The 16,219-nt window shown below is 49.6% G+C and overlaps 1 protein-coding gene and 1 long non-coding RNA gene across 6 annotated transcripts in view; one reads left to right on the top strand and one right to left on the bottom strand.

Annotated features, from left to right (window-relative positions):
- Nucleotides 1-376: 376 nt before the first annotated feature.
- Nucleotides 377-16,219, bottom strand: part of LOC147082036 (E3 ubiquitin/ISG15 ligase TRIM25-like) — a 56,573-nt gene continuing 40,730 nt past the window's right edge. Inside the window, exons 3-7 of one of the 5 annotated variants that reach the window (XM_085980515.1) lie at nucleotides 10,341-10,571; nucleotides 9,635-9,657; nucleotides 6,969-7,102; nucleotides 4,690-4,824; nucleotides 377-2,668 (exon numbers count right to left, since the gene is read on the bottom strand). In XM_085980515.1, the coding sequence (XP_085836641.1) occupies nucleotides 2,148-2,668; nucleotides 4,690-4,824; nucleotides 6,969-7,102; nucleotides 9,635-9,657; nucleotides 10,341-10,571 (1,044 nt within the window). In that variant the 3' untranslated portion in view covers nucleotides 377-2,147. Of the gene's footprint in view, nucleotides 2,669-4,689; nucleotides 4,825-6,958; nucleotides 7,103-9,634; nucleotides 9,658-10,340; nucleotides 10,572-13,728; nucleotides 16,112-16,219 lie in introns of those variants that run through there. The other 4 variants (XM_085980514.1, XM_085980513.1, XM_085980512.1 and 1 more) reach the window with 4 other exon arrangements.
- Nucleotides 7,487-10,374, top strand: LOC147082037 (uncharacterized). Its single transcript, XR_015076331.1, has 3 exons — nucleotides 7,487-7,839; nucleotides 8,621-8,746; nucleotides 9,579-10,374. It is a non-coding gene; the product is annotated as an uncharacterized LOC147082037 (long non-coding RNA).

Below are 16,219 nucleotides of genomic sequence, written 5' to 3'. Positions count from 1 at the left end.
TAGGGTAGATAGAAAGGAACTTTTCCCCTTAGTAGAGGAGTCAATAACCAGGGGGCAGAGTTTCACGGTAAGGGGCAGCAGGTTTATAGGGGATTTGAGGAAAAACTTTTTCACCCAGACGGTGGTTGGAATCTAGAACTCACTGCCTGAAAGGGTGGTAGAGGTAGGAACCCTCACAACATTCAAGAAGCATTTAGATGAGCACATGAAATGTCACAGCATACAAGGCTACGGACCAAGTGCTGGAAAATTGGTTTAGAATAGACAGGGCTTGATGGCCGGCGCGGACACGATGGGCCGAAGGGCCTCATTCTGTGCTGTATGACTCTATGACTCTTTACTGTTTAATCAGTGGTAAGATCAACAAGGCTTTAAGCATTTCTAACTAATTGCTTTTATTAACGTTAAAATACAAGTAGTTTTACAGATAGAGATTCATACAAGCTTTAAGTCAGTAGTAGAACTCAACTCAGAATGGTCAATTCTTCTGCTTCGGGAGACTGAGAGGTTAATTCTCCATCGGCATCCTGTGAGGTGATCTTCTGGTCTGTCTCATGGACTGTCTCCTTCCATCTTACTAAAATGGCTGGTTTATACCCTTCTTGCTGGTAAAATCACACAGTTGGTACTTTTCCACTCTCTCTCTTTCCCACGGTTTAAAACAAGTTGATACGACAGCATCTGATGTTTACAGCAGTTTCTCACAGCCCATCAAGGCCACGCGGCTGTCTGACCTTTAACCTTCTGGACAGTCTGCTGAATAAGACTTTCCCAATGTGGCCAACCTTCCCAGCATACCCCTCAACAGGCAGCTTAACAATTCCTTGGTTGAATTCATACTGTTAAACAAACTCAGCTCCTTTAACAGGGAATTAATAACTGGGATTAAGAATTCCAAGATCCATCAATCCTCCATCAGTGAGTGTGAGAGATCAAACAACTCCCTTTAAATCATTCATGGAATCTGAATTGTGCTCGCCACAATCGGGCCCCGCCCACAGCATCACCAGGGGGAGGGGCCTGAGAACCCAGCCCACAGCATCACCAGGGGGAGGTGTCTGAGAGAGGCCTGCACACAGCATCACCAGGGGGAGGAGTCTGGGAGAATCCCACCCACAGCATCACCAGGGGGAGGGGCCTGAGAGCCCCACCCACAGGATCAAAAGGGGAGGGGCCTGAGAACCCAGCCCAGAGGATCACCAGGGGGGGGGCCTGGGAGAGCCCCACCCACAGCATCACCAGGAGGCAGGGCCTGAGAGAGCCCCGCCCACAGCATCACCAGGGGGCAGACAAGGAAGTGACATTATCAGTGCCCCCAGCCCAGAAGTGACATCTTCAATGTGCCAAAACAGGAAGTGACAGCATCATTGACCCCCAGGCAGGAAGAAACATCACAAACCCGTTTATGAGGACCCGCCCAAAACCGGAAGTGACATCACCCGATTCCCGGAGCCGGAAGTGATGTCGCCGAGTCTCAGTTATGGGGCTTAATTTACCAGGGGGAAGGGTCTGAGAGAGCCCCGCCCACAGCATCACCAGCGGAGGGGCCTGATAGAGAGCCCCGCCCACAGCATCACCAGGGTGCAGACCAGTAAGTGACATCATCATTGACCCCAGCCAGGAAATGACATCATCATTGACCCCAGCCAGTAAGTGACATAACAAACAGCAACAGAAAATGCTGGAAAAACTCAGCAGGTCAGGCAACATCCGTGGAGAGAAATTTGAGTTGACGTTTCGGGTTTGACCCTTCTTCAAAACTGGAGAGAAAAGGAACTAGATCGAAGGCAGGGCTGCGATCGGACAAAGGAATAAAAGAACCAAAAGAAGTAAAAGAGATTAGAAGCTAGACGAGATGGTAATAGGCTGGGATTAGGTGTAAAGTGTACTGGCAGGGCAAAAGATAGCTGCCAGGTGTGAGCGAGAAACAAAAGGAAAGGGGGGGGGGAGGAAAGGAGTGGAAAAATATAAGTAAAAATGAAATAGGGGCCGAGGTTATGATCTGAAATTTTTGAACTCAATATTGAGACCGGAAGGCTGCAGAGTGCCTAATCACAGACCCGTTTCAGAGGCCCCACCCCAAACCGGAAGTGACGTCACCCGATTCCCGTAGCCGGAAGGATGTCGCCGAGTCTCAGTTATCGGGATTAATTTAACAGTTTTAGGGATTTGTTCCAACAACAAAATGCTGGAAACACGGGTTCAGTGAATGTGGTTTGAAATGTGTGTAAATGTGTCAGTGAGTCAGTGACCTGGTGAAATGACACAGTCCCGGCCTCGCAGTCCAACTGAACTCGGATCCTGCTCCCAGACCCGAACCGTCCGAGGTCAGTGACCTGGGAATTGTGCCGGGCCCTGAGAGAACCAGAATAATAATTTAAACCCCAGGATTTACTGCTGTTCCCAATGACAGAGTTTCTCCCCTCCCTCTCGACACTCCCACACACAATCCCGATTCTCCAGCCATTCCCATCAGTCTCCACATCCCAGGAATGGGATCCTGAGGAGAAGCTCTGGGAGCAGAGGACTTGGGAACAGTCTTTAAACCTCTCTGGGTGAGGTGGGTAGGGCTGTTTCTGTTCAGTCCATGTCACTGATCTCAGATCATCAGACAGAACCAAGTTCCAGTTTGCTGTCTTTGGATCCAGGCTCATCGGTGAGCTTTGCCCTAGAGAGGAGAGAAGAGATTGGTCAGACAGGGTTATTCCACTCAGATCAATGATTGACAGCTGCTAGGTAGGAGTGTCAGTATTTCCCAGACAGTGTCAGCCCCATATTACCGGTTAGAATGGATTCTTCCCATGTTAAATCAATGGCCTTCAATCAGAATCCCTGTTCACTAGCAGTGTGTGGGCCCCAGTGCTGTACACTCAGGCCAAACACTGCAGTGAGACACACAGTAGCAGTCAGTTTAATCACACAAGCCCCTGGCACTGTGCACACGTTCTCCCAGACACAATGGAGGAGATTCACCGGCACACAACACATCCAACAGCCCCACAATCTCAGCACTGGCTGTACTGGGAACGCACAGCTCACAGGAGTGTGCCCGGGGCTCACTCCCTCCTGTTACTGTTTATCCTGACTACAGGAATGTTCCTGGGCTCCCTCCCTAATGTTACTGTTCATCCAGAATACAGGAGTGTGCCCTGGGCTCTCTCCCTCCTGTTACTGTTCATCCTGAATACAGGAGTGTGCTCTGGGCTCTCTCCCTCCTGTTACTGTCCCATCCTGAATACAGGAGTGTGCCCGGGGCTCTCTCCCTCCTGTTACTGTTCATCCTGAATACAGGAGTGTGCTCTGGGCTCTCTCCCTCCTGTTACTGTTCATCCAGAATACAGGAGTGTGCTCTGGGCTCTCTCCCTCCTGTTACTGTTCATCCAGAATACAGGGGTGTGCTCTGGGCTCTCTCCCTCCTGTTACTGTCCCATCCTGAATACAGGAGTGTGCTCTGGGCTCTCTCCCTCCTGTTACTGTTCATCCTGAATACAGGAGTGTGCCCTGGGCTCTCTCCCTCCTGTTACTGTTCATCCTGAATACAGGAGTGTGCTCTGGGCTCTCTCCCTCCTGTTACTGTTCATCCAGAATACAGGGGTGTGCTCTGGGCTCTCTCCCTCCTGTTACTGTTCATCCAGAATACAGGAGTGTGCCCTGGGCTCTCTCCCTCCTGTTACTGTCCCATCCTGAATACAGGAGTGTGCTCTGGGCTCTCTCCCTCCTGTTACTGTTCATCCAGAATACAGGGGTGTGCTCTGGGCTCTCTCCCTCCTGTTACTGTCCCATCCTGAATACAGGAGTGTGCTCTGGGCTCTCTCCCTCCTGTTACTGTTCATCCTGAATACAGGAGTGTGCTCTGGGCTCTCTCCCTCCTGTTACTGTTCATCCTGAGTACAGGAGTGTGCTCTGGGCTCTCTCCCTCCTGTTACTGTTCATCCTGAATACAGGGGTGTGCTCTGGCCTCTCTCCCTCCTGTTACTGTTCATCCAGAATACAGGGGTGTGCTCTGGGCTCTCTCCCTCCTGTTACTGTCCCATCCTGAATACAGGAGTGTGCTCTGGGCTCTCTCCCTCCTGTTACTGTTCATCCTGAATACAGGAGTGTGCTCTGGGCTCTCTCCCTCCTGTTACTGTTCATCCTGAGTACAGGAGTGTGCTCTGGGCTCTCTCCCTCCTGTTACTGTTCATCCTGAATACAGGGGTGTGCTCTGGGCTCTCTCCCTCCTGTTACTGTTCATCCTGAATACAGGAGTGTGCCCTGGGCTCTCTCCCTACTGTTACTGTCCCATCCTCTATACAGGCGTGTGCCCTGGGCTCTCTCCCTCCTGTTAGTGTCTTATCCTGAACACAGGTGTGTTGCCCTGGGCTCTCTCCCTCCTGTTACTGTTCATCCTGAATTCAGCTTTATTAAAGCCTCCACCATTTTACACACAGCAGTGAGGATTCAGTTGTGAATTGAGATGAATCTGAGGACCCTTCTGTACATTAAACTGTTGCTCCCTGTTCACTCTGAATTCACCAACACCCCCTCGGCCCCAGGTTCTGAGACTCTGTGAGGAGGGAACAGGTGCAGGAACTTGACCCTCAAATCCCTCACACTGAACCCTGACTGACGAAACAACACAGAAAGACAAAGGGTAAAATAGAAATTTAAAACTGTCAGAGTGATCCCCGTTTCAGATTCTAAACACACATTGGGATACTCCCTCTCTCCCCCTGATCCCAGTCGACTGTTTGATGGCGCTCTGTGGGACAGGGGCTGCCCCAGAGGAGCTGTGTGGGGGAGGAGTTACGTTCGATGGGCCCCTGTATTCGGTGGAAGCTGGCACTGTAAACAAAGCAGACGGTGATTGGGAATTGTGACACAGCGAGGTCCCGACTCCTTCATATTACTCGATGGGGGGGTTATATATTCCATACTTAGCTATTCTGACATTACAACTGTGACTACACCTCAAAAATAGAACTTCATTGGCTGTAAAGCACTTTGGGACCTCCTGAGGTTGTGAAAGGCGCTATATAAATGCAAGACTTCCTTTTTTTTACTTTACTCTTTAATAATACTGACGGCCCTGTGATGAACGGTGCCCCTTTAAGAGACACTCTGATTGAACATAAGAACATAAGAATTTGGAGCAGGACTAGCCCCTACGGACCGTCGAGCCTGCTCCGCCATTCAATAAGATCATTGCTGAACTTCGATCTCAACTCTACTTTCCCGCCCGGTCCCCATACCCCTTGATTCCCCTGGAGTCCAAAAATCTATCGATCTCAGCCTTGAATATACTCAACGACTCAGCATCCACAGCCATTTGGGGTCGAGAATTCCAAAGATTCACAACACTGAGTGTCGAAATTCCTCCTCATCTCAGACTTAAATCCTGAGATTATGCCCCCTAGTTCTAGACTCTTCAGCCAGGGGAAACAACCTCTCCTATATGTTTCAATGAGATCCCCTTTCATTCCTCTAAACTCCAGAGAGAATAGGCCCAATCTACTCAATCCCTCCTCTCATCCCAGGGATCAATCGAGTGAACATTCGTTGCACCTCCTCTAAGACATGTATGTCCTTTCTCAGATAAGGACAACAAAACTGTGCACAGTACTCCCGGTGTGGTCTCACCAAAGCCCCATACAATTGTAGGAAGACTTCCTGACTCTTGTACTTCAACCCACTTGTAATAAAGGCCAACATGCCATTTGCCTTCCTAATTGCTTGCTGTATCTGCATGCTAACTTTCTGTTTTCCCAGTACGAGGACACCTAAATCTCTCTGATCACCAACATTTAATTGTTTCTCACCTTTTAAAAAATATTCTGTTTTTCTATTCTTCCTACCAAAGTGAATAACCTCACATTTCCTCACATTATACTCCATCTGCCACCTTATTGCCCACTCATTTAACCTGTCTCTACCCCTTTGCAGGCACTTTGTGTCCTCCTCACAGCTTACTTTCCCACCTAGCTTTGTATCATCAGCAAACTTGGATACATTGCACTCGGTCCCTTCATCCAAGTCATTAAAATAGATTGTAAATAGCTGAGGCCCAAGCAATGATCCTTGTGGCACCCCACTAGTTATAACATGCCAACTGGAAAATGACCCGTTTATCCCTACTCTCTGTTTTCTGTCCTTTAACCAATCGTCTATCCATCCTAATAAATTGCCCCCAACCCCATGAGCCCTTATCTTGTGTAGTAAACTTCTATGTGGCAACTTATCGAATGCCTTTTGGAAATCCAAATATACTACATCCACTGGTTCCCCTTTATCTACCCAGCTAGTTGCATCCTCATAAAACACTAATACATTTGTTAACCATGATTTCCCTTTCATAAAACCATGTTGACTCTGCCTAATCATACTATGACTTTCTAAGTGCCCCATTATCACTTCCTTAATAATAGATACCAGCATTTTCCTGATGACTGATGTCAGACTAACTGGCCTGTATTTCCCTGTTTTCTCTCTCCCTCCTTTCTTGAATAGCGGGGTTACATTTGCTACCTTCCAATCTGCTGGGACCGTTCTAGAATCTAGGGAATTTTGGACGATCACAACCAATGCATCCACTATCTCTGCAGCCACCTCTTTTAGAACCCTAGGATGTCGGCCATCAGGTCCAGGGGATTTGTCGGATTTTAGTCCCATTAGTTTCTCAAGTACTTTTTGTTCACTGATATTAATGACTTTAAGCTCCTCACTCTTATCAGTCTCTTGGTTCCTCACTATTTTGGGTATGCTTGGCAGAGTATAACCCGCCCCTACCTGGCCCATGGGGGGTGAAGCTCTGGCCCATTACAGTGAGGAATGTTTAAAGCAGGTGTTACTGGGGGCTGAGGATTAATCTCAGGCTCCTGATCCACAGACACAGGGAGCTGATATTAAAATTCGGGATATTCACTGTCTGAACACAACTAACCCGACCTGCTCCCAGTCCCTTATATTGGAGAAAAGCTGCATGTTCTTACTGATGATTCCCAATATGTCGGAGTGGTACTTTTCCCATCCATTCAGCCTCTTCTGGATAAGTTGAGATATATTGGACAGGTTGAGGGTGAGCGCTGGAACATCTGGGTCTGTGATTCTCCGAGTCTCAGTCACTCTAGAATGAAAGAGGAGAGAATGTTTTTATCAGTGGGGACATTTCGATCAGAAACCCAAAGGGGAACGAGTGATCAGTGCAACAACCTGCAGCCCTTCTAATGCTCGTACTGACACCCTGCAGCAACCCATCCTGAAAATGGCAGAATCCCGGGATTGTCAGTCTCCCTGCATTCACACTGATCTCCACACGTGCAGTGGGATCCTGCTTTGCTGCCACTTCAGCTCAGTTTGTGATTTTCAAAGCTGTCTGTGTTCAGTCCAGTGTCTCTGTCCTGGAGCCTCATCTTTCCATTATTAATAATAATTATTATCCCGAGGGTCTCCAGTCCGTGCTCCCCCTCGCTGCAGGAACACACTCACTACAATCACGTGAAGTGAGGAGAGGAGAAGGAACAGCCTCCCAGGTACCTGGGATCGGTGGGTTTCCCTCACAGATGTCTCGATTTTAATCCCCTCACACCCCGATGGGCGGGAGAGGATCTGGGGTTAAAACATCCGGATCGAGTAACCCGACCCCAGCCGACCCCGTTCCCAGCTATTTCAATTTAAACAAACACAAATCAGGCCATCGACGAGGCTGCTACGAAAGGCAGGCGGGGCCTCATTAACATTCGAAAGTCACGGCCTGATGACATAATCAGGATGGTGAGTGAAATGTGAGTGTGGGTCAGGGGGAGGCCGGCGCTGTCGGCTGCCCCACAGCAGATCCGAGACGGGAGGAGCCGACTGGCCAAGGTAAGTGCGAAAGATCAGATCATTTTAGCACTCCTTGTGGGCCAGGAGGAGCAGGAGACCCCCAGGCCTGACAAGGAAGCATTGGGCCTGCCCCAGCCCCAATCTTTCAGTCTTCGTCCCCAGCCCCCCGCACCTCCCTCCCAGTGGGCCCCCGGTCCCTCTCCTCTCCCCACCCCTACCCCACACCCCCCCAGGCCTTCTCCCAATGGGTCCCCGGAGACTCTCCTCTCCCCCCCCCCTCCCTCCCCTCTCCCAATGGGCCCCCGGAGCCTCTCCTCTCCCACCCTCCCCCTCCCTTCCCCCCCGCAGTGGGCCCCAGAGCTTCTGCTTCCCTCTCTCTGAGTGACGGGGAACGCCCCCACGGGCCCCCGGCTGCAGCCTCCTGCCGCTTGTTTTGTTCCTGTCCGCCGGCCAGGCCGTCAATCAATAGGGCCTCCATGTCCCCGGCATTCCCACGTTAACGGCCTCCCCCGCACCCTCCCCGTTAATATCAAGGTCATAGTGTCCAGTGACACTGACATTCCTGGGAAATCTCAGCACCCACTCATTTCTCTGTTAGTGGATAGAATGAGCCAATCACAACACATTTTACTGTCACTCTGACACTAGGACCCGCCCCTCTCCTCATTCTCCATGGGCTGGTTGACAGAACAAGCCAATCACACAGCACTTACTGACCCAATGGAATAAAGCTGTCACTGACACACATGGAGCCTTTAGGAAGCCTCGGTTAGATACAGGTCACTGCAGCTTTAACTCTCTCTCACTTCCTGTCTAACAGGTTCCGGAGAAGCTCGACACACCGATGGAACAGCTCATGTCACTCAACAACAACAACGTGCTTTCATATCGTGCCTTTAATGTAGTAAAACATCCCAAGGCACTTTACAGGAGCTTGGTCAAAGAGGTAGGTTTTAAGGAGCATCTTAAAGGAGGAGAGAGAGGTAGAGAGGCGGAGAGGTTTAGGGAGGGAATTCCAGAGCTTGGGGACCAGGCAGCTGAAGGGGCGGCGGCCAATGGTGGGGCGAAGGAAATCGGGGATGTACAAGATGCCAGAATTGGAGGAACGCCGAGATCTCGAAGGGCTGTAGGGCTGGAGGAGGTTACAGAGATAGGGAGGGGCGAAGCCATGGAGGGATTTGTAACACAAGGATGAGAATTTTAAATTCAAGGTGTTGCTGAACCAGTGGTCAATGTAGGTCAGCGAGCACAGGGGTGATGGGTGAACAGGACTTGGTGCGAGTTAGGATACAGGAAGAGTTTTGGATGAGCTGAAGTTTATGGAGGTTGGAAGATGGGAGGCCGGCCAGGAGAACATTGGAATAGTCAGCTCAGGGTCACACAGGACACTGAGGTTACAAACAGTCTGGTTCAGCCTCAGACAGTGAGCAGGGAGGGGGGATGGAATTGGTGGCCAGGGAACGGAGGTTGTGGCGGGGACTAAAAGACAATGGCTTCAATCTTCCCAATGTTTCATTGGAGGACATTTTGGCTCATCGGAGACTGGATCTCGGACAGGCAGCGTAACCAGACAGATGCAGTGGAGGGGTGGAGAGAGGTGGTGGTGAGGTAGAGCTGGGAGTCCTCAGTGGACATGTAGAATCTCCCATTTCCCACAGGCTGCCTGAGCCAATAACCCCTCAAACCCCAGTTACACATCACTCAATATTCCCACCATTTGAAAGCTCCTTATCTGGGAAGGTTTCCAAGCCGTGATTCTACTTTCACTCTTCTCCCAGATACAGCTGAAGGTTCCCTATCAGCAGCAGCTACTGTATGACTGAGAGGAACTTACCTGGAAAGGAGCTGCTTCGAGTTCTGTGAATAAAGAGAGGAGATCAAATCAGTCAATGAACAAACCAACACCCAATGGAACCAAACCGTGAATTTGGGATTGAGAGTAAAGAGTTCAGTGTGGGACAGTAGGTGGGGCCAGTCACAGGAATGGGGAATAATCCCATATTTCACTGCACTCCATCCTGGGGCAGCACCAACACTCCGAGGGCAGGGCTGAGGGGACAACAACACTCCGAGGGCAGGGCTGAGGGGGCACCAACACGCCGAGGGCAGGGCTGAGGGGGCACCAACACTCCAAGGGCAGGGCGGAGGGGGCACCAACACTCCGAGGGCAGGGCTGAGGGGCACCAACACTCCGAGGGCACGGCTGAGGGGGCACCAACACTCCGAGGGCAGGGCTGAGGGGGCACCAACACTCCGAGGGCAGGGCTGAGGGGCCACCAACACTCCGAGGGCAGGGCTGAGGGGGCACCAACACTCTGATTGCAGGGCTGAGGGGACACCAACACTCCAAGGGCAGGGCTGAGGGGGCACCAACACTCCGAGGGCAGGGCTGAAGGGGCACCAACACTCCGAGGGCAGGGCTGAGGGGGCAGCACCAATGCTGGGTCCCACCAACAATCTTCAAACAATTCAGCCCTCACACCAGCCTCACACAAACGCCCCATTCCCCAGCCATGGCCCTGTTTATATTGAAGATGTACCTGAATAAAGGAGAGAGGGTCCCTCTGTACCAGACTCTGGGTTTCTCCATCTATTGATGAAATCTGTTCCATCCTCTTGTTTAATGCTTCAGAACAGCTTCTAATCTGAGAGAGAGCTCGGAGCCCCTCCTCATCGATCAGTTTCAGTGCGTATTCTTCATCTTCTTCCAGCTGTCTCCTCCATTCAGAGAAGCTCTTCGATAGCTTTCCTTTCAGCTCATTGATTCGTGTCTGAAACCCAAACCAACTCTCATTACAAACGTCCCTTCCACACAGCTGTTACCCTGAGCACACGGCACTCTCCAGGGACGGGACAGTTTGTTTAGATCACAACTCGATCACCCGTTAAAGATAGACAAGCAGTGGGGGGTGTCTACTGGGAGAGAAAACAGAGTTTAACCAGAGTTGCCTTGAGCCTTCTTAAAAAAAAAACCTGCAAAGGAGTTAACCCTTTCCACTGACAGCTGTTTAAGTTCACCAAGCAGCAACTTTAGTGTTGCTGAATGAAATTTAAAGATATTGGACATTATTAAATTTAAGTTTCTTAATTTTAAGTTAATATTTCCCCACAATGAATGAAGGAAAATTATGATTTGATAAATTAACCCCTTGGGTTCTTAAGCAGAGCCACAATGGATTCTCTGCTTTCTTTTGTTATCTGGAAGTCACCTTGTAAACTAATTGTAGCACTTCTGTCTCTAATGATCAAACTCGGTGTAAACCACCTAGCCTGGGAATCACTGGTTTCTGAAATTGGAGTTAAGATAAATTGATAGAAATGAAATTGAACACTGACAAAACCGGTCAGTTCAACAGTACTGCTTTTTGGATTTTGGGATAATTTTGAAATGACAAAATGAACCCAGGCACTATATATTGGGTTACTTTCGGGAAAATAAAAGATCCTCTAAATTAATGATAAATAAAAAGTGTTAATAACTTGGACCAAGTGAGAACGTGTGATCGATGCTTTCTATCTTAAATATTGTACTGGACAGTAAAGTTCCTCCAGGGCTGATGAATGAGATATGAATGGTAATTAATGGGATGTGTACAATGGAGAGAGGAAGTGATTGAGGGTGTAAGATAGAAGCAGGAAAATTACACCACCAAATGAGAATGTTCCTAGCTTTCTATTGAAAGGCAGAAAAGCGTAAAGAGTAGTAAACTGACAGCTTTCTCTCGGAGACATTAGTGTCCCTGCATTGACACATACTCCACCGAGAAACTATATAATTAATGAAACAATCAGAATAGAGTTAAACACACTGGTACCTGTTAGAGGAATTGAAATTGAAGTTTAAGTGAAGAGATACATGGAATTTGGATTGGACGGCTGAGGGCGTCTTTGGGCTTGTGTGTTCCCAATTTCCAGAGGTAAGGGCTAGACACAAACAGGATTGTGGGAGGGTCGATATGACACCCTTCATAATCAAGAGGGAAACCCACAAACCACATAAACAATATCCTACTTAATACTGGATGGTTAAGAGCAGTATCAGATAGCCGAAGAGCAGCATGGGAAGCGGTACTTATCCCAAAGGATAAGCCCGTACAGATTGTTAAAGACGGTGGATTAAACCCTGTGGGCGGCATATTAATGGAAGGAGAAGAACATCAGTGTGAACTAGTGGTAGAGGATAAGGAAAGTTGTGGGGTAAAAGATAGCCCACTTGAAGGGGAATGTGAAGTCATCCTTGTTGATGGTTCTAGGAAATTTAGAAGTGGTACACCCCATACAGGATGAGCAGTCGTGAGGAAGGATGGTCGGGTGGTCCGACAAGGGGCTCTGGAAGGAGGGGACTCCGCCCAGGTAACGGAACTGGTAGCTCTTATCGAAGAATTACAGGCTTGTCAAGGGAAACGAGTGAATATTTTCACCGATAGTCGGTACGCATTCAGCGTAGTCCATGATTATATGGCCTCATGGGCTTGAAGGGGATTTATAACATCTTCAGGGTGATCACATTATACATGAAGTGCTAGTAAAGGCATTGGTGGAGGCTGCAGGGCTCCCACTGGAGGGAGCAGTAGTCAATGTAAAAGCACATCAGAAGGGGGGCGATTGGATACAGAAAGGATACGAATGAGCAGATATGGCGGCTAAAGGGGCCGCAGGAAATATGCCCCCTTCTCCAGCCCCGGTGGTAGCTTGCGCCATCGGACCAGAGGAAATAAATATGGTGCAACTGCCCGAAGATACGTCAAAGGAAGGGAGAGAGGTTTTGGAGAGTCACAGGGCAAAGGAAGATGTGACTGGGGTATGGGAGAATCACGGGGCAAAGGAAGATGTGACGTGTATGGGAGAGTCACAGGGCAAAGGAAGATGTGACTGGGGTATGGGAGAGTCACGGGGCAAAGGAAGATGTGACTGAGGTATGGGAGAGTCACGGAGCAAAGGAAGATGTGACTGGGGTATGGGAGAATCACGGGGCAAAGGAAGATGAGACTGGGGTTTGGGAGAGTCATGGGGCAAAGGAAGATGTGACGGGTATGGGAGAGTCACGGGGCAAAGGAAGATGTGTCTGGGGTATGGGAGAGTCACGGGAAAAAGGAAGATGTGACTGGGGTATGGGAGAGTCATGGGGCAAAGGAAGATGTGACTGGGGTATGGGAGAGTCATGGGGCAAAGGAAGATGTGACTGGGGTATGGGAGAGTCACAGGGCAAAGGAAGATGTGACTGGGGTATGGGAGAGTCACGGGGCAAAGGAAGATGTGACTGAGGTATGGGAGAGTCACGGAGCAAAGGAAGATGTGACTGGGGTATGGGAGAATCACGGGGCAAAGGAAGATGAGACTGGGGTTTGGGAGAGTCACGGGGCAAAGGAAGATGTGTCTGGGGTATGGGAGAGTCACGGGGTAAAAGGAGGATGCGACTCGGGTATGGGAGAGTCATGGGGCAAAGGAAGATGTGACAGGGGTATGGAAGTTAGAAGGGGCAGATCAGGTGGTAGCCCCCGAGTGTATCAGGCAGAATTGACTAGAAATCTATCATGGGGATATACATCAGGGACGTGGCAAAGCACTGCCAGAGGTGCCTGATCTGTGCGCAGTATAACCCAGGAACGGGGATAAAGGTTCGTATGGAAATCACCCGAGACCGAAGGGACCATGGGAAAACCTACAAATCCATTTCACCGGTCCCCTTCCAAAGAGTAGGGGAAAGACCTACTGCCTGGTGATAATGGATTACTTCACTCGCTGGGTAAAGGCCTTCCCAACACGGGATTGCACCGCTGTTACGGCCGCAAGCATTTTGGCAAAGGAGGTGATACCTCGGTGGGCGGGTCCCCCTACAAATAGATTCAGACCAGGGGACCCACTTTACTGGTAGGATCATGAAGACGGCATGTCAGTTACTGGTGGTAAAGCAGAGGTTCCACATACCTTACTACCCTCAGAGTTCCGGAATACTCACAATGGCGGCCTGGTGGACGGCCGTGTTGGCGATCACCCTCCTGACAATTACAGTAGCGTGGGAGGCGCCCACCGTGCACATCGATAAAAGTACTTGATTACATCCAGAACAATACATGCAACTGCCACGGGGGGGAAAAGGGGAATGGATAAATAAACCCAATATATGGATCACGGACCGGGTCACCGCACGTACCCATACGACCAAGGTATGGAAAATAAATCCCAAATGTAAAATGGGACAAGGATACTGGGACACTATCTGTGGCAGCAACCGTGAACTGTCCGCCTCCGGTCAACCAGTCCGATTGGAAACGCCTCCCTGCCCATCACAAAGGGAAAGTTCAGTGTCCGGCACCCCGGGCGGTTGGTCCTACGGCACCACGTAAGCAGACTCCTTCAACTCGGTCTGGATCCCTGTTATCGGACCCAGAAGTGACAATTATACACAACTACAAATTAGCGTGAATACTGATGGAGATATAACAGTCACCGGCATATATGATGACGCCGGACTGTGACGTTGGTTATACTCCTGCTCGCTGCACAAAGGACAGCGCGGAAAAATGAGGGGTGTGGTCATCAGTACCGTCAACATTATAGCAAGGTGGACTAAATTTCCCCCATTCATTTGGGAACCAGGACTTATGGGACAATATTGCCAAGAATTGTGTAGCGATGTTCTTAAGCGGTTGGGATGTACTGATATAAGATGCATTGATTTAACAACATGTGGATATCAAAAGCCGTCGCGATGTCCCACCACGGTGCCATCTCCAATGGATGGCATGATCAGTGTCGGGGGTCCAAAGGCACTGTTACATGATGTAACTATGGTCACTTTAGAAGTAACCTATAACCTGAGCAGTATAGTGCCAGCGTTAGAGGCCAATGGTGGTGATCACCCAGCATCAATTGCTTGGGCTAAGCATAAATTGCAGCGATTACTTAGTGATTATAAGGACCACATAGCCCCCGAAGTAGAGGCCCCCAAGGGGCGGCAGAGACGGAAAATATATGGGGAAGTCGGGGGCTTGTTTGGAAGTGCCAACTTGGTCCTAAATTCATGGCAAATCACGGGCCTGGGTAGCTATGCCTCCTGGGTGGCGCAGGAAAGCGCCAAGGGTCTGCGGTTCACAGCTCAGGGAATGGAGTATGCGCTTACGGCAGTAGAAGTGCAGGGAATCTGGTTAAAGAGAGGTATAGAGGTCCTAGGGAAAGCCGTAATGAAGGCGAGTGATTTACAGTCCAAGGGGCGAGCATGTGATATGCTGGCTTGGGACTTGATTGACAGTGTTGAATCAGACATTGAAGACATCAGGATTGGGACGGTGCCCCGGCAGTCGCAGAAGGAAGTCAGCAGTCTCAATCTGATTAACTGGGAGGAAGATAGACAGGAACTCCTGGTAACCCGACCAGCAGGCAGGGGGGCCTGCAGATGTATTTAGATTTCTAATGCTGATGCCACAGGGGCACAAGAATGGGACATATAAATGGGGATGTAAAGTAGAGTCTCTGGGAGTGGTCAGAAGTGAATCGGCGTACCAGGTGGGTACCCGCGGATACGTAGCACCTGGCAAGAATGGCAACCTCCTTATGACCACGGATGAGTGCTGTACTGTGTAGATTTCAACAAACCCAGTACAATAGCAAAATGCTGGAAGCCTGTTTGGCCCAGTGGTAGGGGCGAGGTGCAGTTGGACCTAGAAGCACAGACACACCTGTGAGTTTCAATTTAACTTTGGAAAAGACATTTACTTTGGACAATGAGCGTCTCGATAGGTGATTTAACGGTGAATAGATGATTTAACTTTGGACATTGAGACTTTGTGTTTTAATGGGTTTCGATGGATCTTCAATGGATAAGACAACGATGCCAATTTTGCCGGAATAATGGACTTCCTGGCCTCAATGAAAAACATTTTAACCTTGGGCAAAACACATCAGCAGTAAGACTAAATCACATCAAATATGTACCACAGGGAGGGGGAGAAAAGATAAGGAATTGTCTTCCATCCCCCAGCCCTGTACGTGTCCTGTGGTTTGGATTACTGGGTGTGGATTGTTGGGGGAAGGCCCAGACGGGGGAAGGCCCAGACTCAAAAAGGCGGGACGGAAGAACTGTAAGAAGGAACCACACTAACAGTTTTGGGTTGAACGTAATCCTTTGTGTCATCTACGATTTTGTTCCTGTAAAACCCAGAGTCAAGGTACCCTTGTAAGGACGAGGAAACCAAACACCTTCCATATCTTGGCGACTGTGGCAAGGACTCTTGAGGTGTGGAGCAAAATAAGGCACAAAGTAAGGGCAACAAACCCTTGGGAGGCTAAGGTAGTCTCAGGGATGCTAAAGTAGTCTCAGGGAGGCTAAGGTGGTCGCAGGGAGGCTAAGGTGGGCTCAGGGAGGCTAAGGTGGTCTCAGGGAGGCTAAGGTGGTCTCAAAGAGGCTAAGGTGGTCTCA

The sequence above is a fragment of the Somniosus microcephalus genome, unplaced genomic scaffold (assembly GCF_052327205.1).
Source record: "Somniosus microcephalus isolate GS21.2 unplaced genomic scaffold, FLI_Smic_1.0 scaffold221, whole genome shotgun sequence".
NCBI classification, from domain to species: Eukaryota; Metazoa; Chordata; class Chondrichthyes; order Squaliformes; family Somniosidae; genus Somniosus; species Somniosus microcephalus.
The sequence above is the reverse complement of the archived record's forward strand: the minus strand, read 5'-3'. Positions and strand labels throughout refer to the sequence as shown.